Source organism: Thamnophis elegans, chromosome Z, assembly GCF_009769535.1.
Source record: "Thamnophis elegans isolate rThaEle1 chromosome Z, rThaEle1.pri, whole genome shotgun sequence".
Taxonomy (NCBI): Eukaryota; Metazoa; Chordata; class Lepidosauria; order Squamata; family Colubridae; genus Thamnophis; species Thamnophis elegans.
The window spans coordinates 135002315-135028784 of record NC_045558.1 but is presented as its reverse complement, the minus strand read 5'-3'; the positions used below and the strand labels follow the sequence as shown (position 1 = coordinate 135028784).

General features: G+C 39.2%; 3 protein-coding genes across 3 annotated transcripts; 1 reads left to right on the top strand and 2 right to left on the bottom strand.

The window, feature by feature from the left end:
- Positions 1-1822: 1822 nt before the first annotated feature.
- Positions 1823-2845, bottom strand: LOC116521917 (olfactory receptor 6X1-like). The gene has a single exon (XM_032236550.1). The coding sequence runs from the start codon at positions 2843-2845 to the stop codon at positions 1823-1825; it is 1023 nt and encodes a 340-aa protein (XP_032092441.1).
- Positions 2846-8971: 6126 nt separating this feature from the next.
- Positions 8972-9979, bottom strand: LOC116521916 (olfactory receptor 6X1-like). The gene has a single exon (XM_032236549.1). The coding sequence runs from the start codon at positions 9977-9979 to the stop codon at positions 8972-8974; it is 1008 nt and encodes a 335-aa protein (XP_032092440.1).
- Positions 9980-23860: 13881 nt separating this feature from the next.
- On the top strand, positions 23861-24790 carry LOC116521915 (olfactory receptor 6X1-like). The gene has a single exon (XM_032236548.1). It carries the CDS (start codon positions 23861-23863, stop codon positions 24788-24790), a length of 930 nt encoding a protein of 309 aa, XP_032092439.1.
- The last annotated feature ends 1680 nt before the right edge of the window (positions 24791-26470 follow it).

Here is a 26470-nt window from a genome sequence, read left to right as displayed (position 1 = left end):
CGAGAGTTCTCCAGCTCTAGTGAATATGTTGACTCCTGCAATGAGCGTGTGCACAATCATTCCTTTTATAGTCTTGAGAGGAGCCTAATTACCACCAGCTGAGTGCAATTATCTCTTGTAACTGCGTAACTGTTCCTTACACCTATTAGCTCTCCATTGCCGGGCATCCAGGACTAACTCTCTTGTCTCCTCCCCACTGCTCCAATGCATGACGTCCGGATCACACTCCCTTGTCTCCTCCCCACTGGTCCAAGGCTCAGGCGCCTCCTGCTGGCCAACCAGCCTCTCTGCGCCTTGCTCGGAGTCAGAATCCAGGGTCCTCCACATCCTCCAGAGCCAACTCATAGGGCCCCTTGCTGTCGGAGTCTGGTGGCAGCTCCAACGGCTCCTGCTGGGCCACAACAGATACCCATTGTCATCGGGGCACTTGGCACCATGTCCAAGAATTTTACAAGATACATCAACAAAATACAGCTTCCTGCAATAACACCAGCGGAACTGCAAAAAACTGTGCTACCCGAAAAATCTTATATGTATTTTAAGAAGGTCCTTGGTTGATACCTAGGATGCTGGCAGCAAACCGTATCAACCATTAGCACCAATCAATGGTATTTGTAATGCATTTTTAAATGTTCAGTTGGCTGAGTTTCATGTTTAATGAATAAAGTAAATAATAATAATAATAATGTGAATAAACCTATGTCACCAGACTTTAAATTTTGGGCTTAGACAACTTAGAACTGCGCTGCCTTCGGTCTGGCCTAAGCGTAGTACACAAAATTGTCTGCTACAATGTCCTACCTGACAATGACTACTTTAGCTTCAGCTACAATAATACACAGGCAAACAATAGATACAAACTCAAGGTAAACCTTTCCAAACTCGACTGCAGAAAATACAACTTCAGCAACAGAGTGGTCAATGCCTGGAATGTGCAACCTGACCTGTTGGGGTTGTCCCCAAACCCTCATAATTTTAACCTAAGGCTGACTACCGTTGACCTCACCCCATTCCTAAGAGGTTTGTAAGAGGCGTGCATAAGCGCTCCAATGGATCTACCATCCCTGTTCTCCTGGCTCCATTTGTTTGTACCCATTTACTGTGCTCATATTTATGTTTATATTTTTACCTGTTATCTTTTACAAGATTGAAAAGCCAAATAAAATGAATAAAATAAAATAAAATAAAATAAAATAAGCATCAGTATCAGAATAGAGCTGGAAGGGACCTTTGAGGTCTTCTAGATTATGTAGATGAAACATTGAAATTGCTTGGGATTTAAGATGTAGAACTGAGAAAGATTCTTTTTTTAAAAAAGGACATTGCATTCTTTTGCTAAATCCTACTATGGAGACCCCTCTACTAAGATCTAGCCACAAAGGAACTCCCCGATTCTAGCAGTTGTTGATGTGATGGATGAAAAGATGGAGAGATACACTGAGAGCAGGAGAATCCCACCTGCTCCATCATTTTAGGATTCTATGGTTTGGAGATGGCTGGCTTATTTTAGAGATGTAGAATCAGGGGTGGGATCCTACGGCTTTAACAACTGGTTCGCTGATCACACGCTTCGCTGATTGTGACAGTAAATTTCTCCTTAGTTCTACGTTGCTTCTCTCCATGGTTAATTTCCACCCATTGCTCCTTGACCTGCCCTCAGGTGCCTTGGAGAAGAGTTTGACTCCGTCTTCTTTGTGGCAGCCCCTGAGATATTGGAACACTGCTATCATGTCTCCCCCTAGTCTTTCTTTTCATTAAACTAGACATGTGTCTTAAGTCTGAAATTATTGCCAGTTGAATTCTGATTGTGTCACTCAAAATGTCACCGATGCCACAATCCTCTAAATTTCATCTTATTTCTACTACATTTGAGAGTTCTGGAACTATTGTTCCAATCATTATCTGAATTTAAGGTCCCTTTCCTTTTATGGATTACATTCTGGACAGCTTTTTTGACTTCGGCATTCCGAATGGTGTATATGAAAGGATTCAGCATTGGGGTAAGAGTGGTGTTCAAGACTGCCACTGTCCTTGTGAAGCGGTATGAAGACTGGACATTGGGCCTGACGTACATGAAGACAAGAGCTGCATACAATATGGACACCACCAACAGGTGAGATGAGCAGGTGGAGAAGGCCTTCTTCCTCCCCACGGCGGAGGGAACCTGTAGGATGGTGGCAAGGATGAAAATGTAGGACAGAACGATGAGAAGCAAGGTCATAATCACAACAACAAAGGCAGTTGACAGTCTGAGAGACTCAATGAAATGGGTGTCTGCACAGACAAGACTCAACAGAGGACCGATATCGCAGAAGAAACTGTCAATGACATTGGACCCACAGAATGGCAATCCCCAAACCATAAAATAATGAAAAAAGATAATAACAAAGGAGGCATACCAGGTGGCCAGAGACATTTGAAGGCACACATGCTTGGACATCATGATGGGATACTGAAGGGGCTTGCAAATGGCCAGATAGCGATCAAAGGCCATAGCGGTGAGGATGAAAAGTTCTGTACTACCAAAACAGAAGTGAAAAAACCCTTGAGTAAGGCAACAGTGGAAACAGATGGTGGTCCTTGTTTGTATAAATGTCTGTAGTAACTTGGGTACCACAGTGGAGGTATAGCAGATCTCCAGGAAAGCAAGGTTGCTGAGGAAGAAGTACATCGGGGTCTGAAGTCGTGGCTCAATTGCAACGATGATGATGATGAAGCCATTCCCAAGGATGGTTACAAGGTACATGAAGAGACCCAGCACAAAGAAGAATCGGTGAAAATCATACAGAAAAGGAATTCCTAATAGGATGAACTCAGTTACTCTGGACATATTCCGAGGCTCCATCATTTCAAAATGGCCAAAGATTTCTCAGCGGTAGCTCAGATGGCATCTAGCATTTCAAAAAGTTATTGCTAACGCATACATTACATTTTCAAATAAAGTTAAGAAACAGAAACAGATGAAGAAAAAAATCTCAATGCAGTAAGAAAGGGCGTAGGAAGGAAGGACAGTGCATTTAAATCTTCTGAAATGTTTTGTTCATCTACATTGTCTGGTGGAAAACTGACTATTATTGTTTAATGAAAAAGGAATTGCATTTTATCATTTGCAGTACATTATGTCAAAAGGTATATGGAATGTTACTATTTGTAATGTCAAAATTCAGGTGCCACACATTATTTTTCAGATATTTCAGATGTTATATTGGCCATCTTCTTCTTTCCTGAAATAAGAGAGAGGGGAATGTGATTTGAACATTAGAGAAGAAGAGTTGATAGGACTGTGCAGTGTGAAGGAAGAATTAAGAAGAAAATCAAACTGTGATCCATTGCATCTTTGAGACTCTGAATCTTGTGCTTCCTTCCCTTGATTCAAAGTAGTTGTTTCATTTTCTAAGATCATGCTGTCACTCCCAATCCCATGATTTCATGAGATTCCCGATAAAACCCCATTGACTGAAAGAGCCCCAAAGCTAAAGCATTCATAAAACATGATTTGCCTAAATCTTTAGCAAGTTGCAGATAGTAACCTATTTTTAAGCTTCCAAAGAGGAACCATTTTCTCTCAATTCTTCAGTTCTGGAGAAGCTTCTTGAATGAGAAGCAAAACATTTTTCAGCAAAACAAGAACATCCAGACACCTTTAGGAAGAAAGCACCTTTGGGATGTGGGAATCCCTTCCTCCTAAAAGAATGAAATATTTTGAGGAATATATTAAAGGGGCAAAATATTATATTTCCCTAGAAGAGAAATGGAGAAACATGGGTTTTTTTAGAGGCGGGAAGCAGCCCCAGTCTCCTTGCCTCCAAGCAGAAACCGAGGAGGCACCTTTTAGAAATGCAGATTTGATAATCCATTCAGGACAGAATGTTTTGAAACTTCCTGCAGCAAAGGGCAGAATGGTAGGATTAGCCCCTTACTCATGATCCAACACAGGACAAAGCCATTAAGCCACAATAGAAATTGTCCAACATCCTTTCACAACACAAGCCCCTTCACTGCATCACCCCAGAGCACTCCAAATCTCCTTTTTGTGATAAATGTGGGTGACACAAACACTGCTACTTGCAGGGAGATACATGACCTGGATGACTGAGAACCTCCATACAGGGAATTCTTTAAAAAGGACAGATAGGGATTTCTTTATTGATAATTTTACATCTGTAAAATAAGCCAGCCAACTCGAAATCATAGAATCCTAAAATGATAGAGCAAGTGGGATTCTCCTTCTCTCTTTGTATCTCCATCTTTTCGACCATTAAATCGACAATTGCTAGAATCAGGCAGCCTCTGAAACGCCTGTTCCTCCGTGGCTAGATCTTAGTAGAGGGCTCTCCAACATTGGATTTAACAAAACAATGCAATGTCCTTATTTAAAAAATCTCTCTCAATTCCACAGCTTAAATCCCAAGCAATTTCAATGTTGCATCTATTTAATGTAGAAGACCACCAATGTCCCTTCCAGCTCTATCCCGATGCTTATTCACTTGTCTTGAACCTGAGATTTTGAATTAGTTGCATCCTTGCCAATTTCCATACAGCAAAGTTGTATGTATTTGGTTGATATGTTTAATCTCGATAAGAAGAACCTGCACTCAGGATGCAGAAACTTGCTTAGATTGACATTTCAACAGGATGTATACAAAATTGTCAACCACAACATGTTCAACCACAAAAAAAAATATAGAATCTCCTTTCTTACCCTCCTGGCCATCATCAAACATGTTGCAAAGACAATGTTACCACAGACAGATTTTACATATAACTCTCTTCCCTAGGACAGAATAGTCAGAAAATTGTATTTCCTTAATCGCTCCTTAGGGATATTGTAACTGATGTAATAGTTTCCCTTAGGCCAATTAGTAGTTTATTTCTGGATATCTTCAAAGAACAACTTTGAAATAATGGAAATGGATCATCTGAAATTATCTAGGCCAAGCTGAGAAAAAGGGATTGATAATTAGGAGGGCAGATTAATTGGATCAAACTCTTCCTATATGCATAGTGTCAGGCCTGCAGTGGTTCCTTTAAGAATCTTTGGCCTGCCCCACTCTCATTAAGGGGGGGATAGCAAGGGGTAGAATGTGTTGTTTTCAAAATAAAAAATTCCTTTCTAGAAGCTCAAAGTTATTTTTTTTCTCCGCACCTTTGCACCTGACCGGAAGAAGCCGGGTGGAGATTCCTGTGAGGAAGAAGAGGATTGGACCATGTGATGGATTTGTAGGTGTGGGAACAAGATCATGAACTTTAATCTGGGTGGAATCCCAGGAAGTTTGAGAATTGGGATTCCATAGCATAATGCCAACGTGTCTGTTTTATTAAATTGGAACTTTAAGGATAACTCTGCCTTGGACTCTGATTTAATTCTGGATGATATTTGGAACGCTGACACATAGTTTCTTTTTTTTTAAAGGTATCTGTCAACTTTCAATCATTCCTTTAGTGACATTCATTCTGTTTTTTTTTTTAATTAGTATTTTAAAAGTAAGAAAAGGATCAATTAAGTCCAAAATTACAGGTCTATTAAAACTTTTGGGAACTTTTGTTCTAGTATAATCCTTTTATTCTGGAAAGCAGTGCATGGACAGAATAGTTGAATTGTTTCAGTTTTTGGCTTTGAGATCCATTCCTTTTTATGGAAGACTAACTAAATAAAAGAGAAGCATGTCAAAATCATAATACAGTTTGATCTGAGCTTTGCTAATTCTCTGGACATTTTTTAATAACTTTGTTTATAGTTGTTTCTTTAACATACATAAGTACTTAGTGAACAGTGTGGAGTTTGGGTCAATTTACTTTATACATAATGCTAATAACAATAGTAATACCATCCAGGTATACATGGGCATAATCTTTCATCTTCTAACATTGATGTCTACATGGTAGTTACAATATTTTATATAGCAGTGTGCATTGTAATATTTTCCCCATCTCTAGTTTCTACCTCTATTTTCTAACTCTTAATCAAGCAAATGCTATATTAGGAAGTATTCTATATCTATCCGTCATCTCTTGCCCTTTTTAGTATTTGAACTCATTGTCTTTGGCCAATCTCCCATATTCTTCCCTTGGGATCTTGTATCTCCTTATATCACTCATATTTAATATAAGATATTCCATCTGCCTCTACATCTACCTCTAGTTGTCAAGTCTCCCACACACCCATCAATTACTCTTTTGTCACTTCTGGGAGATCTTTCTCTGTGTCATTTCCATATTTTTGTTGTCTGATATATATGCCTGGAATAAATGATTTTCCTCCCCCCTTTAATTTATTTAGCTTTTGATTGCCACTCGAGAAGAAAGTTGGGATATAAATTCCAATAAATTCAGAACAAAACCCATTCCCCTTCGTATAAATAGCATATTTATTTATGACTGAAGAATCACCACAAATGCTGTTAACATGTTCAGTATTTTCAAACCTTGAGCTACAGTACATAGGTAGTCCTCAACTTACAACCATCTGTTTAGTGACAGTTTGAAGTGAAAACACCACTGAAAAGGGTGACTTATGACCATTGCAGCATCCCCATGGTCACATGATCAAAATCTGATTCATATTTATGACGGTTGCATTGTTCCAGGGTCACGTAATCAGACAAATGAGACAAACAGTTACAGTACAATAGCAGAGTTGGAAGGGACCTTGGAGGTCTTCTAGTCCAACCCCCTCCCAAGGCAGGAAACCCTATACTGTTTCAGACAAATGGCTGTCCAACATCTTCTTAAAGACTTCCAGTGTTGGGGCATTCACAACTTCTGGGGGCAAGTTGTTCCACTGATTCATTGTTCTAACTGTCAGGAAATTTCTCCTCAGTTCTAAATTGCTTCTCTCCTTGATTAGTTTCCATCCATTGCTTCTTGACCCACTCTCGGGTGCTTTGGAGAATAGGTTGACTGTTCTGACCCCGGCTGCCATAGAAAGCAAGAAGTCCCTGCAAAACCTCTTTTATTTACAGCACTGTGAATTCCTTTCATTCAGAGTCTGCAAGACTTAGTAAACAGTCTTTCACAGGAATGTTTATCCCCACACACCTTATCTCATTTGGAGCACTGCCAGATAACTGGTTTCCAAATGCAGGGCTAGGGAAACTTGGCACAGAGTCTCTTATAGTCCCACAGAGAACTATGCACTCTTGAACCGACCCAATGAGTGAATGGTTTCCTGCAAAAGCCTGTTAGGTAAGCTCCCCGTTGGGAGAGCGAGTGCAGTCAGAGAAGCGTTGTGAGAGTTGTGTTGGAGAACACACAAACCAGCATACAGAGACACTGCAGTTTAAATAGCCTTTTACTTTCATAGAAATAGAGGTATCAGAGTCCATCAAACAGTCCAAGTCATACACAGTTAAGACAGTCAGTCATCAATGTCTTTCAGTTAAGAGATAATCCAAATAACATAGTTCAGTGTCATATAATCAGTTCAGTACTCAAAGTTTGCTAACAGTTGCAAAACTTACAATAGCTCACGGCACTCAGATCAGATCAGGCCAGCATCTAACGAACAGAGAGCTAACAGGCGTTCTGGCTCCCTCTTATGGCCGATTGAGGAAAACAGCAACCAATCACATTTTACAGTATGATTTAAAGAAACAGGTACAACATTGTTACATGATTTATATATTGCCAACCCAACCGTTAGATTATATTCCTAACATTGCCCATTCCCTATTTGTTCATCTTTTGTTTCCTATGGGAGGGGGCAATCACTGCCAAGGTGCAGCTTTACTCCTAAGTCAACCCTGCATTCTTAGTTTTTCTTGTCTTCAGACAGCTCTGTGAATGAGCACACTGGGAACAGGATACAGCTGTTCTTCTGCCTCACTGCTGTCTAACTCCCTCTCTGATTCTGACATAAAGCCTTCATCTGAGTTTACCTCAACCCCCAGGACCGGCCCATGTTCCACCCCAACCTCCACACTGTCCGACTCTGCTGCCAGCTCTGCTGGCCTCCAGTGGGACACAAGAGACTCCCTCTTCTTTGTGGCAGTCACTGCGATATTGGAATACTGTTATCATGTCACCCCTAATCCTTCTTTTCATTAAACTAGACATGTGTTTTTAAGTCTGAAATTATTGCCAGTTGAATTCTGATGGTGTCACTCAACATGTCACTGAAGCCACAATCCTCTAAATTTCATCTTATTTCTACTACATTTCTGAGTCCTGAAACTACTCTTCCAATCATTATATGAATTTGAGGATGGGTTTTTAGACTTTGGTATTCCATATTGTGTAACATCGTTAGTCCTCAACTTACAACCCTCTGTTTAGCAACTGTTTGAAGTGACAACATCACTGAAAAAGGTGACTGATGGCTATTTTTCACACTTAAGACCAGTGCAGCATCCCCCATGGTCACATGATAAAGATACAGGTGTGGAGAGGAATGGAATGGGACAGAATGGAATCGATTGGGATAGAATGGGATAGGGGAAAGGGAATAACAAAGTAGGAAGGGAAATTGTAGGTCTCCTAGTCAACATGTTCAATGATAACAATATTTTATCATTGAACGTATCTAACAATAACAATTGGAAGGGATCTTGGAGGTCTTGTAGTCCAACTCCCTGCTCAAGCAAGAAGCCCTATACCACTTCAAACAAATGGTTGTCCAGTCTCTTCTTTAAAACTTCCAGTGTTGGAGAATTTAGAACTTCTGGAGGCAAGTTGTTCCACGGATTCATTGTTGTAACTGTCAGGAAATTTCTCCTTAGTTCTAAATTGTTTCTCAACTTGTTTAGTTTTCACCCATTGCTTCTTGTCCTATCTTCAGGTGCCTTGGAGGAAAGCTTGACTCCCTCTTCTTTGTGGCAGCTCCCAAGATATTGCAATACTGATATCATGTCACCTCCTAATCTTTCTTTTCATCAAACTAGACGTTTTTTTAAGTGTAAAATTATTGCCAGTTGAATTCTAATTTAAGTCTAAAATTATTGCCAGTTGAATTCTGATTATGTCACTCAAAATGTCACTGATGCCACAAACCTCTAAATTTCATCTTATTTCTACTACGTTTGAGAGTTGTGGAACTATTGTTCCAATCATTATCTGAATTTAAGGTCCCTTTCCTTTTATGGATTACATTCTGGACAGCTGTTTTGACTTCGGCATTCCGAATGGTGTATATGAAAGGATTCAGCATTGGGGTAAGAGTGGTGTTCAAGACTGCCACAGTCCTTGTGAAGTGGTTTGAGGAGTGGACATCGGGCCTCACGTACATGAAGGCAAGAGCACCATACAAAATGGACACCACCAACAGGTGAGATGAGCAGGTGGAGAAGGCCTTCTTCCTCCCCACGGCGGAGGGAACCCGTAGGATGGTGGCAATGATGAAAATGTAGGACAGAATGATGAGAAGCAAGGTCATAATCACACTGACAAAGGCACCCAACATTCCGAGAAACTCAATGACATGAGTGTCCGCGCAGGCGAGGCTCAACAGAGGACCGAAATCGCAGAAGAAATGGTCAACAACATTGGACCCGCAGAACGGCAGTTTCCAAACCATAAAACAATTAGGAAAGATAATAATAAAGGTGGCATACCAGGTGGCCAGAGACATTTGAAGGCACACGTGCTTGGACATCATGATGGGATACTGAAGGGGCTTGCAGATGGCCAGATAGCGGTCAAAGGCCATAGCGGTGAGGATGAAAAGTTCTGTACTACCGAAATAGAAGTGAAAAGACACTTGAGTAAAGCAACAGTAGAAACAGATTGTGGTTTTGGTTTGTATAAATGTCTGTAGTAACTTGGGTACCACAGTGGAGGTATAGCAGATCTCCAGGAAAGCAAGGTTGCTGAGGAAGAAGTACATCGGGGTCTGAAGTCTTGGCTCAATTGCGACGATGATGAGGATGAAGCCATTCCCAAGGATGGTTACCAGGTATATGAAGAGACCCAGCACAAAGAAGAATCGGTGAAAATCATACAGAAAAGGAATTCCTAATAGGATGAACTCAGTTACTCTGGACATATTCCTAGGCTCCATCATTTCCAAATGGTCAATGATTTCTCAGCGGTAGCTCAGATAACATCTAGCATTTCAAAAATTACTGCTAAGGCATACATTACATTTTCAAATAAAGTTAAGAAACAGAAACAGATGAAGAAAAAAATCTCAATGCAGGAAAGAAGGCTGGAGGAAGGAAGCACAGTGCATTGAAAACTTCTGAAATGTTCTATTTATCTACATATGTCTGTCTGGAAAACTGACTATTATCATTGTAACACCTACACATTTAATGAAAAAAGGAAATGCATTTTATCATTTGAAATATGTTACGCCCAGAAGTATATCAAAAGTCACTATGGTGATGTCAAAATTCACATAATGCACCACATTATATTTCAGTGTTTGGATTGATATTTCAGGCATTACACTGGCCATCTTCTGTTTTCCTGAAATAAAAGAAGAATGCATTTAAGCAGAGAAAAAATAACTTCCTAAATAAAGGAGAGCTGAAAGGTGATTTTTCAAAAGGCAACTGTACTTTCCTTGTTTTTCCTTGAAGATGTTTTGCTTCTCATCCAAGATGTTCTGACTAGATGACATGAGGATGTTGGTACTATTAGTTCTTCCTGTCAGAATTAAACCTTCCATCCCTCCCACCATTCAGTCATAAGTGATGAAGCTTCTTAGATGGGAAGCAAAACATCTTCAACGAAAAACAAAGACAACTCAGTTACCTTTTGAAAAAGTACTTTTGAGACAACCATGATCTGGATAACTGAGGATTTCCAAGATAAATGAATAAAGATGGTTAATTTAGGAGGCATTGCATAACATTTTGACATCCAGGATTCATTTCTGAAATCTCACCTGGGAATAGTCTTTACATGCTCAGATTATGATTGCTAAAAAAACCCGAAAGAATGACTAAAAAAGGTATAGTCATGAAAATAGTAATATATTAATTTTATCTGAATAATCAGACATACTTTTACCAACACCAGTCTTATTCTTTGAACTGGGAAGTGCTACTATAAATCTTTGCAACCATCTCAGTGTTTGGTGAGTGCCACTCAGATCAAAGAAATGCAAATAAAATTGTCAGATCTCCATGCTCTCAATTTTTATGCCTTAAAAAATGGGAGATTTTTTTTTAAGGTGCTGAAAATTAAGAAAACAAACAATCCGAAAGACTTGGGAGTTTCTGCATAATAGAATAGCCATCTCTAAAGGCAAGCAGATTCTCTGTTGGGACAACTGCTTTTTAGTTATTTCGATTGATATTACGAGACTGGGAGGAGGGTGATTGGAATTGCCTGGAAATAGGATTTGGGAATTTTGAACCTTGACTTACCTTGGGGGCAAGTAATTTTAGCTCCAAGGAGCTCTGTTTTTAAAATTTAGCCTCTACAATCGCATATCTTTGTTTCATCTTACATTTTTTTGGGTGGTGGAGAAGGGAGGGAGGACAGGAGAAAGTGATTTGAGCATTAATGAAGAAGGACTGGTAGGACTGGGCAATGCAAAGCTTGCTTAAAAGGTTGTGCTGTCTAACTGGCCTCCATCTTCACTCGCATCTTTAATAAATCCCTAGAGATCTGCTATGTTCCTTCTTGCTTCAAATGCTCTACTATCACCCCAGTGCCGAAGAAACCCTCCGTCAAGGAATGAATGACTTCAGATCAGTTGCTCTTAACATCATTGAAAGACTAGTGCTTGGCCACCTGAGAAACATCACAGTTCCACTGTTACACCCGCTTGCAATTTGCCTACTGAGCAAATAGCTCGACAGATGATGCTGTTAATATAACTCCACACTACATCCTACAACATCGTGAATCTCCAAAGATCTACGCAAGGGTCCTCTTTGTAGACTTCAGCTTTACATTCAATACTATCGTGCCAAATAGTCTTCTGACTAAACTAAATCAGCTAGCTGCACCTGATCACATTTGTAAATGGACCATAAGTTTCCTAACAGATAGGATGCAGCAGTCGAAGCGAGGCAAAAATCACACCAGATACCTATACAATTAGAACAGGAGCCTCCCAGGGATGTGTGATCTCTCCACTTCTCTCTATACACCAATGACTGCATCTCAAAAGATCCCTCTGCTAAAATACTGAAGTTTGCAGATGATACAACAGTGATTGGTCTCATTCAAGACAACGATGAATCTGCATACAGACGGGAAGTTGAACAACTAGCTTTGTGGTGCAACCAGAACGATCTTGAACTATATACACTAAATACACCACAAGAAATGGTGGTGCATTTTAGAAGAAAACCTCCTATACTACCACCTCTTACAATACTAGACATCACAATATTAACAGTAGAGGCCTTCAACTTTCTAGGTTCTATCGTATCTCAAGACTTAAAATGGACCCCTAACACCAAATATGTCATCAAAAAAGCATAACAAAGAACGTTCTTTCTGCGCCAACTCAGAAAGCTCAAACTGCCCCAGGAGCTGCCGATTCAGTTCTACAGAGGAATTATTGAGTCTGTCATCTGCACCTCTATAACTGTCTGGTTTGGCTCTGCAATCAAACAAGACAGACACAGACTTCAGAGGATAATCAGAACTGCAGAAAAAAACAATGGCTACCAACCTGCCTTCCACTGAGGACTTGTATACTGTACGAGTCAAAAACAGGGCTGTGAAAATATCTACAGACCCCTCACATCCTGGACATCAATTGTTTCAATGTCTACCCTCAAAATGATGCTATAGGGCACTGCACACCAGAACAACTAGACACAAGAACTACCACTTAGAGTTGTGTCTTATGATTCTTGATGAATGCATTTTTTTTCCTTTTATGTACACTGAGAGATTATGCTCCAAAGATAAATTCCTTGTGTGTCCAATCATACTTAATGGAATTCTTTATTGGCCATGTATGATTAGACACACAAGGAATTTTGTCTTTGGTTACTACTAGTCATAGGTTGCTAAATAAGGAATCAAAGTATACTAGGAAACAAATAAAGCAATGTAAATCGTAATGATACAAGCAACAAGGTTGTAGTCATAAATAGGAAGAGATACTTACTAGGAAGGATAAGAAGAATAAAAGTAATACAGTCTTTTAGTAAATACTTTGATAATGTTGAGGGAATTTGTTTAGCAGAGTGATGGCATGTGGTGGGGGGGGAACTGTCCTTGTGTCTATTTGATCTGGTGTGCAATGTTCTATAATTTTGAGGGTTAGAAGTTAAAACAATTGATGTCCAGGATATGAGGAGTCTATTGATATTTTCACAGCGCTCTTTTTACCCGTGCAGTATTTAAGGATTCTCCTTCATCTAGAAGACCTCCAAGGTTCCTTTCAGCTCCATTCCAATTCTCATCCATCTGTCTTAAGCCTGAGATTTTAAATTTAGTACAGCTTTGCCAATTTCTATATAGCAAAGTTGCATGTTTTCGGCTGATATATTTAATCTCAATAAGAAGAAATTGCACTCATGATGCAGAAATGTGTTAAGGTTGACATTTCAACAGGAAGTATACACTATTGTCAACGACAACATGTTCAAGAAGAAGAAAAAAAATATAGAATGTCCATTCTTACCCTTCTGGCCATCATCAAACATATTGTGAAGATGATTTTACCACAGAAAGATTCTACATATAAATCTCTTCCCTAAAACAGAATAATCAGAAAATTGTAGTTCCTTAATCGCTCCTCAGGGGTATTGTAACTGATGTAATAGTTTCCCTTAGGCCAATGTGTAGTTTATGTATGGATGTCTTCAAAGAACGGTTTTGACATAATGGAAATGGGTCATCTTAAATTATCTAGGCCAAGCTGGGAAAAAGGGATTGATCATTAGGAAGGCAGATTAAGTAGAAGGTCTTTCTTTTGGAGATAACTCTGTCTAGGCCAGAGGTGTCAAACTCAATTTCATTGAGGGCCATATCAGGGTTGTGTTTGATCTTGGGGGACAGGATGGTCAAGGTGGGCATGGCCAAGGTGGGTGTGGCAGGTTCGACATCACTCATGTCAGGGTCACCTGTGGTAGCCAAGTGCTAAGGCAGGACTTCCCTAAAATCCTCCCTAACTCATCATCTCCTTCCTTCCTTCCTTCCTTCCTTCCTTCCTTCCTTCCTTCCTTCCTTCCTTCTTTCTTTCTTTCTTTCTTTCTTTCTTTCTTTCTTTCTTTCTTTTTCTTCTTTTTCTTTCCCTCTTCATTCTCCTTCCTTCCCCTCTTTCCTTATTTTTCCTTCCTTGCTCTCTTTCCATATTTTTGGGGTCTTTCCTCTTTCCCTTTCTCCTTTCCTGTCCCTTTGTGCATGCTCAAATGCAAAAGGGGTAAACATTTCTCCTTTGGTTTTTGGTTTGTTTTGATAGCTCTCTGCCAGCAAAAACAGAGCTCAGGGACCACAAGTGGCCCCCTAACACCCTGCTTTTGGCCACGACGGCCTCCGGCAGCCCTCTGCAAGCAAAAATGGAGCACAGGGACCCCCAAATTCCTCCCTAAGCTCCATTTTTTTCTGGCTGAGGCACCGTGGTGCAGTCCTTTGCTGTTTCTAGACCAACCACATGGGCCAAATCAAAGCACTCCAGAGGATGGATCTGGCCTGCGGGCCTTGAGTTTGGCACTTCTGGTCTAAGCCACCAAACCATTCAGGTAAGACTTATTAAGATTTTCAAGAAGGCTCAGAAATATTCTTATATATTGAGATGAAGGTGGGAACTGTCTGTTGGCTTTTGGGAATTCAGGTGATCCTTGACATATAACCAGAATTAAGTCCAAAGTTCCCCTCACTAAGCAAAACAGTTGAGTTTTGCCCCATTTGACAACTTTAGTGAAGCGAACCACTTCATTGATTAAAGTTAATAACATGGTTATTACCGTATTTTTGGAGTATAAGACGCACCCATTTTTCCCACAAAAAAGAAGGTAAAAATCTGGGTTTGTCTTATACACTGAATACAGCATTTGTGGCCTACCGAAACCCCACTCCTCTTCACCAAAATGGCCTGGCAGAGGGTTTGGGAAGCTTGCAAAGTGCTCCTGAGGGCTGGGGAGGGCAAAAAATGGGCCATTTTGGCTCATTTTTGCCCCCCCCATCCTCCAGGAGCACTATAAGAACCTCCCAAAGCTCTGCATGCCTCCCTTTTTTTGCAAAAAAAGAGGCGTGCAGAGGGTTTGAGTGACCTCCAGAGTGCAAAAACTTTTTAAAAATTTTTACCTCTTCGAAATTATGGTGCGTCTTATACTCCAGTGTGTCTTATAGTCTGAAAAGTACAGTAAGTGGATCTGGTCCATCCATGGACTTTGTTTGTCAGAAGGTCGTAAAAGCCGATCACATGACCCTGGGACACTACAACTAATCTAAATACATGCCAGTTACCAAGCATCTGAATTTTGTTTACGTATTCAATTCAATTCAATCATTCAACATGAGCCGTGTTGGCCTAGTGGTTAGAAGGCAGTATTGCAGATTGACTCTGCTCACTGCCAGGAGTTCGATCCTCACCGATTCAAGGTTGACTCGGTCTTCATCCTTCCAAGGTCAGTAAAATGAGGAGCCAGATTGTTGGTGATAATGTGCTTGCTTTATAGAGAGTGTTGTAAAGTACTACGAAGCAGTATATACAGGGGTGGGTTTGAAATTTTTTTACTACTGGTTTCGTGGGCATGGCTTATTTTGTGGATGTGGCATATTTTGTGGGTGTGGCTTGGCGGTCCTGTGACCAGGTGGGCTTGGCCAACCTGTAAAATGTGGTGAAACTCACATAACAATGCTCTTGCTTAGAAACCAAAATGTTGGGCTCAATTGTGGTCATAGGTTCTCCTTCTTTTCTTCCTTTCCTTCCTTCCTTCCTTCCTTCCTTCCTTCCTTCCTTCCTTCCTACCTACCTACCTACCTTGGAAGGCACATGGGCATGGGGGACTGCCAGAAAGGCCACATGGAAGGCAGCCAAATATGGCAGGGCTGCGCGGAAGGGAGTAGGTTGCTAGCTCCCTTCCACGCGGCCAGCTAGCCTGGATGGGCATTCTGTGTGGTTCTGTGGAGGGCTATTTTGATGATGGCATCATTAAAGGATGTCTGTCTGTCTATCATCTATCTATTTATCTATTTATCTATTTATCTATCAATCATCTATCATCTGTCATCTGTCATCTTTCATCTATCATCTATCATCTATCATCTATCTATCATCTATCTATCTATCTATCATCTATCATCTATTATCTAACATCTATCATCTGCAAAAACAACACTTCTCTGGTGTTTGAAAAGGCCCAACAGAGACTTCATTTCCTTAGAGTCCTGCGAAAAAATCAGGTGGAACAGTGACTGATAACCTCTTTCTATCGGTCCACCATAGAAAGTGTCCTCACATATTGTATTACAGTATGGTATGCTGGTTTAACAGCTGCGGACAGGAAGGCACTACAGAGAGTGATCAATTCAGCACAAGAAACCATTGGTTACCCTCTAACACCACTGGATGACATTGCCAGATCTCGCTGCTTTGACAGAATAAGGAAGATACTCAGAGATGATTCACACCCTGGTTAGTGTCTCTTCGCACTTCTACCATCAGGCAGAAGACATCAAAGTATAGCCAGGCAAACAAACAGGTTTAAAGTTAGTTTCTATCCTTGGGCTGTGAGACTTTTAAATACAACCACAATCACTCAATTCACACACTAGGTTTTTTTTCTTTTTCTGTCTTTTTTTTTGTTCTGTTATAATTTTGCACCAATGAGGTTAAAACCAATTTCGTTGTATTTGAGTACAATGACAATAAAGATTATACTTATACTTACATCCATCCATCCATCCATCCATCTATCTATCTATCTATCTATCTATCTATCTATCTATCTATCATCCATCTATCCATCTATCCATCTATCCATCTATCCATCTATCCATCTATCCATCTATCCATCTATCCATCTATCCATCTATCCATCCATCCATCCATCCATCCATCCATCCATCCATCCATCCATCTATCTATCTATCTATCTATCTATCTATCTCTATGTATCTATCATCTATCTGTGTCTGTCTGTCTGTCTGTCTATCTATCTATCATCTATCATCTATCTATGTATCAATCAATCAATCAATCATCTATCTATCTATCTATCTATCTATCTATCTATCTATCTATCTATCATCTATCTATCTATCTATCTATCTATCTATCTATCATCTATCATCTGTCTGTCTGTCCGTCTGTCCGTCTGTCCGTCTGTCCGTCTGTCCGTCTGTCCGTCTGTCCGTCTGTCCGTCTGTCCGTCTGTCCGTCTGTCCGTCTGTCCGTCCGTCCGTCCATCCATCCATCCATCCATCCATCCATCCATCCATCCATCCATCCATCCATCCATCTATCTATCTATCTATCTATCTATCTATCTATCTATCTATCTATCATCTATCTGTTTTTTGGAAAAAAATGGCCCCCAAAAGGGTCCAAAAAAGCCTTAAAAACAGACCGAAGAAAACCTGTTTGTTGTTGCTGTTTTCTAAATTTAGGTGCATCTTATAGTCAGGTGCATTTTATACTCTTAAAAAAAACAGTAAATCACATCACATATACTATCCTTGTTAGTCATCCTGGCTTAGATGCCCATTCATTCTTGATCCTAACTATTAAAAAAAAGATTAATCTCACTCCTTTATAATACACCTGTGTATATGAAGTTCTTTATACAGTTATACTTCCTTAAATGAAAGTTTTACATCACTTGGAGTACCCCTGAGGACCTGTGAAGAGATCATGTAAGGGGAGGGAAACCCTTCCAGTTATTCACACTTACTAAACAGAGTTATATGTAAGGCTTTTCTTTGTTAATATGGTCTCCAGAACATGCTCAGAACACTCTGAGAAGGTAAGAACGGAGATTATCTATTTGATCTGGTTAAAAACTGTACCGTTATCAACAGCTGTAAAACTGATGTTTGTGAGAAAAAAAGATCATCTGCAGGCAGGCAGATGATAGATAAGATAGATGGATAGATGGGTGGGTGGGTGGGTGGGTGGTTGCATGGATGGGTGCATGAATGCATGGATGGATAATAGATGGGTGGATGGGTGGATGGATGGATTGGATTGGATTGGATGGATGGATGGATGGATGGATGGAGGGATCGACAGAGAGATGAAGAGACAGACAGATAGTTAGACATACAGACGGACAGATGGATTGATAGAGAGAGGGGGTGGGAGACTGAGGCATGATGTATAGATGATCTGGAATGTAGGTGATGCTATTGGAATGATAGCCTTAAATCATACCAAGTTTTGAAACCCTAGGTTTTATAGGGCCTTGAAAATCGTGCCAGGATTCAAACTCTTGTCATGGAGGTGTTGAGATAAAGTCATGTCTGGACCAGAGTCCAAACTGACTCTGCTTTATTTCAATCTAATTAAGCACCATGAAATGAAATTCCTGTGAATGCAGTGATGATTTTTTTCTGTTGTATTAATCTGCTTCAATTGGGGAGGTGGGAAGGTTTCTAGGAACCCATTCAAGATTTAGTCTTGACCATTGATGATCCAGCAGCCTTGAATTTTGCATCCTTCGCTTCTGTCTCCCAAGGTTAATTCTTCCTACAAGATAAGGGGAATGGACTTAAGAAGCACAAAATAGCCACCTTCTCCCCTAATTGTCAATGGAAGCTCTTTCTGCTCCTGCAGTAGAGGAAAAGTTACTTCCTGATCAAGGGATGACTTCACAATATCTCTTCTTGTGAAGGTAATTAAAATGAACCCAAACCTGATGATTAGGAAGAATTTGTAAATGGAGATGGACATTGTAAAAGGCAGAAAGAATGCTTTGAAGTTCAGTAGGTATCTGAGCCCTTGGAAGATAAATAGAAAGGACCCATTTGAGATTTAGTCTGGACTATTGATGGTCCAGCAGCCTTGAATTTTGCATCCTTTGCTTCTAAGAAGATCAGCTTATCTCCCAAATATAATTCTTCCTACAAGGTGAGAGGTATAATGAACCTGAGAAGCAAAAGGTAGCCACCTTCACCCATAATTTTCTAGGAAAACTCTTTCTGATCATGTAGTATTTTTTCTTTACATATGTTTCTTTATGTAGAATATGTCTACTCTACTCTACTCTACTCTACTCTACTTTACCCTACCCTACCCTACCCTACCCTACTCTACTCTATGAAAAGTTGTTTCGTAGTTCAAGGGATACCTTTAAAAAATCTTTTCTTCTGAAGGTAATTAAAATGAGACCAACCTGATTATCATGAAATATTTGTAAACTGCGATGAACATTTTAAAAAAACAGGGAAAATATTTTGCACTTCTGTTTTGAAGTTCAGGAAGTATTTGAGCCCTTGGAAGCTAAATGAAAGGAATCAGGTAACGTTATTTATCTGATTTGTATTCTACTTGTTCAGAAATTCAACGCAGCATGCATTTTTTTCCGTATCACACTCCCTCCATTTGTTGTCCAGAGCAACAAAACTTTCCCTGGTATGAAATGTGTAAAAAAAAATCTTTACATCAACCATCTTCCATTCCCAGTTGAAGCATGAACCAACATAAAGCACTCAGTCTATTAACATGGATTGTTTGTAGCTGCTAAATATTATTTTGAAAATGCAAAAATGCTGAATCGGGAGTGATTCTTCTGTTGAGCTTAAGTATCTGTGGATTTAAGTCTAAGGAGCCTAAGATAGGGAATTGTTTATTTGTTTAGTTTGTCACTCATGTACAAGATAACAGGAATAAGAATAAACATGAATAAGAATACAGGAAATAGGTACAAATAAATGGGGACAGTAGGACAGGGATGTTAGGTGTGCTGATGCATTTATGCTGTTGTCCCTACTGACCTCTTAGGAATAGGGTGAGGTCAACAGTAGACAGTTTAAGGTTTAAGTTATGGGGGTTTGAGGATGTAACAACAGAGTCAGGTAGAGCATTCCAGGTGTTGACCACTCTGTTGCTGAAATCATATTTTCTGCAATCGAGTGTGAAGTGGTTTACCTTGAGTTTGTATCTGTTGTGTGGTCATGTATTATTGTGGTTTTATTTGCAATTGGCTTGCAAATATTTAACTTGGGCTTATTCTGTGGATGTAACATCATAGATCAATAAAGATCAGGGTGCTCTTTTAAGAACATCCTTGTAAAGCTATAGAAAGTTGCTACTCTTTGAAAATGACATGGGTTATTATGCTTTGGAACCTTTTAAAAATCTGAGCAAAATATATTTTTTAAAAAAAGGCACTAACGTCACGATGACACAACATGCGATTTCGGGGCTCCGAAATTACAGTCAATACTTTTGCCACTGGACAGTCCATCTGGACCTAAACCATCCCAAAGAGATGGTGACAGGGAAGAGTACATCTTGCTGATCTCAGGGACATCGCAAAGTCCCTGATTGATCCAAGAGAATCTCTTCTAGCAGATGACAAAAAGCACAGCCTCAAGCTGCTGAAGTTGGGACAGCTCCACAACGGGAGGAAAAGCAGAAAGAGAAAGTGTGTCCATCTGATGAGGAAATTTTATTTTTATAAAAGACTGCCCAAAAAAGATGGAAGTTAAATCAAATTGGTAAAGAAAAGGAAATAAGCGGCGGAAATAGCATAATTGGACAGTGTGTTATCTTATTTTATTTTATTTTTTTCTATCGATGGAAGTTTTGTGAATATTTTTTTACTTTTTAAAGTGAAAGTTTTGAATTTTCTTCTTCTATTTCTTTTTTTATCTGTGGATTAATTTTTTTCCTTTACTTCTATAATATTGATTGGGATGGATTTTTTCTTTTTATTTGGTTTCATTTAAGAACTTTATTTCTTCTAAGCCTGAAACATAAATAAGATTTAAAAGGTATATAAAGAGAGTAGTAACCTGAGAGGGAAAAAAGTTACACTGCCACTTGGAGGTTGGAGGTTGAGACCTGGAAACATTGCTTTTTCTTTTTTCCCTTTGATCATTTTGACCTTGCACTTCAAACAGCTTGTTTATAAAGAAGGGCATGGATTGCTTACACAGGTGCCCTTTGGATGTTTGTTGCTAGCTGGAAAGAAGTGAAAACAAAGATTTGTTTTTAAACCAGAGTGGCTGTGTTTATTAATTGGAAGGATGACACAAATTCAAAAAGAAACCATAACATTGCAACAGATTATGTCTGGAATTCAAAAATTATTAGAAACAACAGAGAGAATTGAGAAGAGATTGGAAAATATTGAAAATATAAACTTTAATGTAGCAAAACCTGATGGAAAAATGGAAGATACTCAGCAAATAGAAGATATTCATCAAATGGAAAAAGTGGAGGTTGAAGTCCTAAAAACCCAGGGGGAAAATGAACAAAGAGGCAAGATAACCGTGGATATTGACAGTGAACTGAGAGTGATTGGAGATGGAAAGAGTGGAATAAGGAAAGGGAAGATAGATGGAAAGGTGTTTTACTACAGATTTCAAGATATAGAAGAAGAAAAAAAGAAAAGAATGGATGGATTTAAGGAGAGAAATTTTGATCAAAACACTACTGGTAACCAAAGATAAACTGATTAAGGAAGCTGATGGAGGGTTTTGAGATTTTACAAGATATGTAATAAGCAACAAGTTGCGAAGAGAAGTCCAAACAAATTTGATTAAGGAAATAACCAGACGACCAATTCCACAAATGGCAAAAGAAATAGGACTACACAATTACTGGAAAGACACAGGTTGAGATATGAAAAATAATAATAAAACACTAGTTAAATTTAGTTAAAATTAGAACATTATGTTAAAAATGTAGTGATAATGATAAATTTAGGTAAATAATTGATAATGATAACAATGTACACAAGACAACAAGAAGAAATTTAGTATAAATTTTTAAAAGGGGAAAAAGGGGGGAAAGTAAGTTAAACATAGTCAAGCTATCACTAAATAAATTACTGATAATGATAATAACGTAATAATTTGTATTGACATGATAAAAGGGAAAATTGGATATGAATTGTATACAATGATTAAGAAAAGAGGTTTAAAAATTTTGTTAAAATTAGAGCATTATGTTAAAAATGTAGTGTTAATGGATAAAGTTAGACAAAGGATAATAATGTGTGTGTGTGTGTTGGTTTGATAAGAGGAAACTTGGTAAAGAAATTTAAATGGTGATAAAAGGGGAAAAATTAAGTTAAACTTAATCAAACTATCGTTAAATAAATGACTGATAATGATAACAATGCAATAATTTGTATTAACAGGATAAAAGGGAAAGTGGATATAAATTGTAAACAATTATTAAGAAAAGAGGTTTAATTTTTTTGTTATTAAACATGATTACTTTTTTATTTTGAATGTGTTATAAAGGTATAATGTGGTTAGATGATATTGAAAATAAATAAAAGAATGCCACTATGTGGTAAATTTTGGAATCTTTCATATAAAGGGACATTAAAACAATTATAGTCATATGAAGGATGAGGTATGATGATTATTATATATAATATATATATATATATATATATATATATATATATATATATATATATATAAATGTATGTGATGTAAAATAGATAATTTGATATGAATCAGAAGCGATGACTGTGGAAGGGATGCACGGAAACTCTTTGCAACCAATTGACACACTTTCTACAATTTGTAATGGAGGATGATTTTGTTTGAGTTTTATTTAAAAAAAAAAAAAAAGAAATTGGGAAAAAATCGGAGCAAAATAATTTTTTTTCAGCCTTGCTGTGGCTCTGGAGAAAAAAACAAAGGAAAACTCTGCCTCCCCTTCTTTCAATCTAATAGGTTTTTCCAAGGATTTTATGAGATTATGGAAGGCAACACCATGATTCCAGAGAAGAAAACAGCTGCTTTGAATTAAGGGAAGGGCGTAACACGCTCAGAATTGCAGCAGTGCTGCAAACCACCTTGTCATTTTACAATTTGAACCATGGCACATTCTCCCTCCTCTCCATTCCCTTCTCCTCTCCTAACCTTCTTTTCTCCTCTTCTCTCTTTTCCTTGCCACTCTCTCCTCTGTTCTCCTCTCCATTCCTTTCCTCTCCTTCCCCCTTCTTTTCTTTTCTCTTCCCTCCACCCCTTCTCCTCTCCTCCCCTTCTTTTCTCTTCTTCTCTCCTTTCCTCTCCACTCTCTTCTCTTCTCGTCTCCTCCTCTAGCAACCTCCACTTCTCCTCTCCATCTTCTCTTCTCCTTCTCTTTCTCCTTCCTCCTCCTCCTCCTTCTCCTCTTCTTCTAGTTTTTCCTCTTCTCCTTCTCCTTCTTCTTTCTCCTCTTCTCCTTCTCTTTCCTCCTCTCCTCCTCCTTCTCCTTCTGCTTTTCTTCCTCCTCCTCCTCCTCCTCCTCCTCCTCCTCCTCCTCCTCCTCCTCCTCCTCCTCCTCCTCCTCCTCCTCTGTCAATTCTGACCAGCTCTAAGTTGACTCATCCTTCCATCCTTCCGAGGTTGGTAAAATGAGCACCCAGATTGTTGGGGGCAATAGGCTGACTCTATAAACCACTTAGAGAGGTCTGCAAAGCACTGTGAAGCTGTACATAAATCTAAGTGCTGTTGCTAGCGCAACAACTCCGTAGAACACAATTAATGCTGTTAGTTTCTGGGCAAGGTCTCTTTATTATCTTGAATTTTATATTTTAAATGTTATGTCATACAGCGTACCTTATTTTAATTGCGATGCTTCTGACACGAATAAGCCAACAAATCTCATGATTTTGCTTACATGATTATAAGAAATAAATTGCCAATCGTGCGAGTCTACTTTTGGTAACCGATTCTGAAAGATAATTGGAGTTTGCAAAAACTATTCCCATGTGAAATTTCAGATATTAATCCTGGGTATCAGAAATGTTATGTAACACTAGCTACCCTTTATTCAGGAAGTTGTTTTTTATTCTTACATTATGGTCTCCTTTCTATTGTAGGAAAGAAGAAGATGGCCAATGTGACTTTGGTCGAAGAGTTCATTCTTGTGGGATTTCCGCAGTTACAGGAGCTGACAATGGTGTTTTATACCGTAGTTCTACTGATGTACCTTCTGTCCCTTTTAGGGCACACTTTAATCATCTTTGTTGTTATCATGGAACCCATGCTCCATACGCCAATGTATTTCTTCCTCCTCAACTTCTCCCTGGCTGAGATCTGTTCCACCTCCGCAGAAATCCCCAAAATGTTGACCAATATCATCTTGGGTCAAAATACCATCTGTTTTGCATGCTGCGTGGCCCAATTTTTCACCGTCTTTGCAATGGGAGGGGTTGAGTTCCTGATGCTCTCGATCATGTCTTTTGATCGCTACATGGCCATTTGTAAGCCTTTGCTCTATAACATGGTCATGACCAATCCATTCATCTTTCAGTTGGCTTTGGGGTCTTGGATTGCTGGGTTCCTGATTGTCTTTTCTCAGACCGTAGTGATATGGACATTCCCTTATTGCAGGGACAACGTCATTGACCACTTCTTTTGTGACGTCGGACCCGTTCTGAGATTGGCCTGTGCTGATACCACTCTGATAGAGAGAATTGGTCTCATCTATGGTGCCACTTTCATGTGGGGGTCCCTTGGCCTTTCCCTGCTATCATACATGCACATTGTAGCTGCTATAATCCAGATTTCTTCTGCCACTGGACGCTCCAAAGCCTTCCTCACCTGTGCATCCCACCTCACCGTTCTAATTATTTTCTACACAGCAGACATGATCATGTACTTGCGTCCTTCTACCCATGGGGATCCTCAACTGAATAAAGTCATATCACTTGTGCGCACCAGCTTTGTACCTATGTTAAATCCATTCATCTACACAATCCGGAACACTGAATTCAAGACAGCTCTTGACAAAACAATGAGACGGGTGGTGGTTTTTTAGGATTTAGGAATATATTTTTTTTAAAAAAATAATGGAGCTAAAAAGGTGATGTGTTTTGGCTTTATGCAACTATTAGCATTATTTATGTAGCAATAAAAGTATTAGTTTGTGCATGATGTAGAGGACTGGAGGGGACTAGAGGCTAAAACATATGAAGAACGGTTGCAGGAACTGGACATGGCTAATCTAGTAAAGAGAAGGACTAGGGGAGACATGATAGCAGTGTTTCAATATCTCAGGGGCTGCCATAAAGAAGAGGGAGTCAAGCTATTCTCCAAGGCAGCTGAGGGTAAGACAAGAAGCAATGGGTGGAAACTAATCAAGGAAAAAAGCAACCTAGAACTAAGGAGAAATTTCCAGACAGTTAGAACAATTAGTCAGTGGAACAACTTGCCTCCAGAAATTGTGAATGCTCCAACACTGGAAGTTTTTAAGAAGATGTTGGATAGCCATTTGTCTGAAGTGGTGTAGGGTTTCCTGTCTAAACGGGGGGTTGGACTAGAAGACTTCCAAGATCCCTTCCAACTGTCCTGTCCTTTCCTATCCTAACCTATCCTAATTTTCTATCCTATCCTATCCTATCCTATCCTATCCTATGTGTTCTGTTCTGTTCTGTTGTTTTAGAATTTAAATAAGAAACAAATCAAGAACCTAGGGTCAGCCAGCTAAGTGTATTTGAAGAAGGGCTCAAAAAATCATTTGGAATCACATGGTTAACTCTCATCTCCTTTTTAACTTTGTAACATTTCAACTCTGTTATTCTGTTCTATTCTGTTCTGTTCTGTTCCGTTCCATCCCGTCCCGACCCGTCCCGTCCTGTCCCATCCTATATTTTCTGTTCTATTCTATTCTATTCTATTCTATTATGTTATCCTATTCTATATTTTCTATGCTATGCTATGCTATGCTATGCTATGCTATGCTATGCTATCCTATCCTATCCTATCCTATCCTATCCTATCCTATATTTTCTATGGTATGGTATGGTATGGTATGGTAAGGTATGGTATGGTATGGTATGGTATGGTATGGTATGGTATGGTATGGTATGGTATGGTATGGTATGGCATGGTATCCTATCCTATCCTATCCCATCCTATCCTATATTTTCTATACTATGCTATGCTACGCTACGCTACGCTACGCTACGCTGTGCTGTGCTGTGCTCTGCTGTGCTGTCCTGTGCTATCCTATCCTATCCTATCCTATATTTTCTGTTCTATTCTATTCTATTGTTTTAAAATTTAAATAAAAAAGCAAAACAGGAGCTTAGGGTCGGCTAAGCGTATTTGAAGAAGGGCTCAAAAAATCATTTGGAATCACATGGTTAACTCTCATCTTTTTAACTTTGTAACATGTGTCAAACTGATCAAAATTCTTAGGGTTCACACAGTCATGATGTGTCCCGAGATCAGCTTTCAAAGCAAAGCAATCATTTAAACTTCATTTCAGTCTCCGTGTTTGCAACTGGAAAAGACAGCTGGACTCTCTACATGGAGTAAGGGCTGTAGGTGTTATATAGAAATTAAAATTATATAGCACTATATAGCATGCTGTTGTTTCAACAGCAACCTCTCTGAGTTAGGTAAATGTATAAATTATTCACATCCTTGACGTCCTTAAAAAGAAAGGAAGAAAAAAAAGGACTGGTGTCCTTTTTCTCTGAATTTTGTTGCCAGG

Bases quoted from the DNA above. Each gene is read 5' to 3' on its own strand.
- LOC116521917 (XM_032236550.1), bottom strand. From the start codon at position 2,845: ATGGAGCCTCGGAATATGTCCAGAGTAACTGAGTTCATCCTATTAGGA.
- LOC116521915 (XM_032236548.1), top strand. From the start codon at position 23,861: ATGGCCAATGTGACTTTGGTCGAAGAGTTCATTCTTGTGGGATTTCCG.
- LOC116521916 (XM_032236549.1), bottom strand. From the start codon at position 9,979: ATGTCCAGAGTAACTGAGTTCATCCTATTAGGAATTCCTTTTCTGTAT.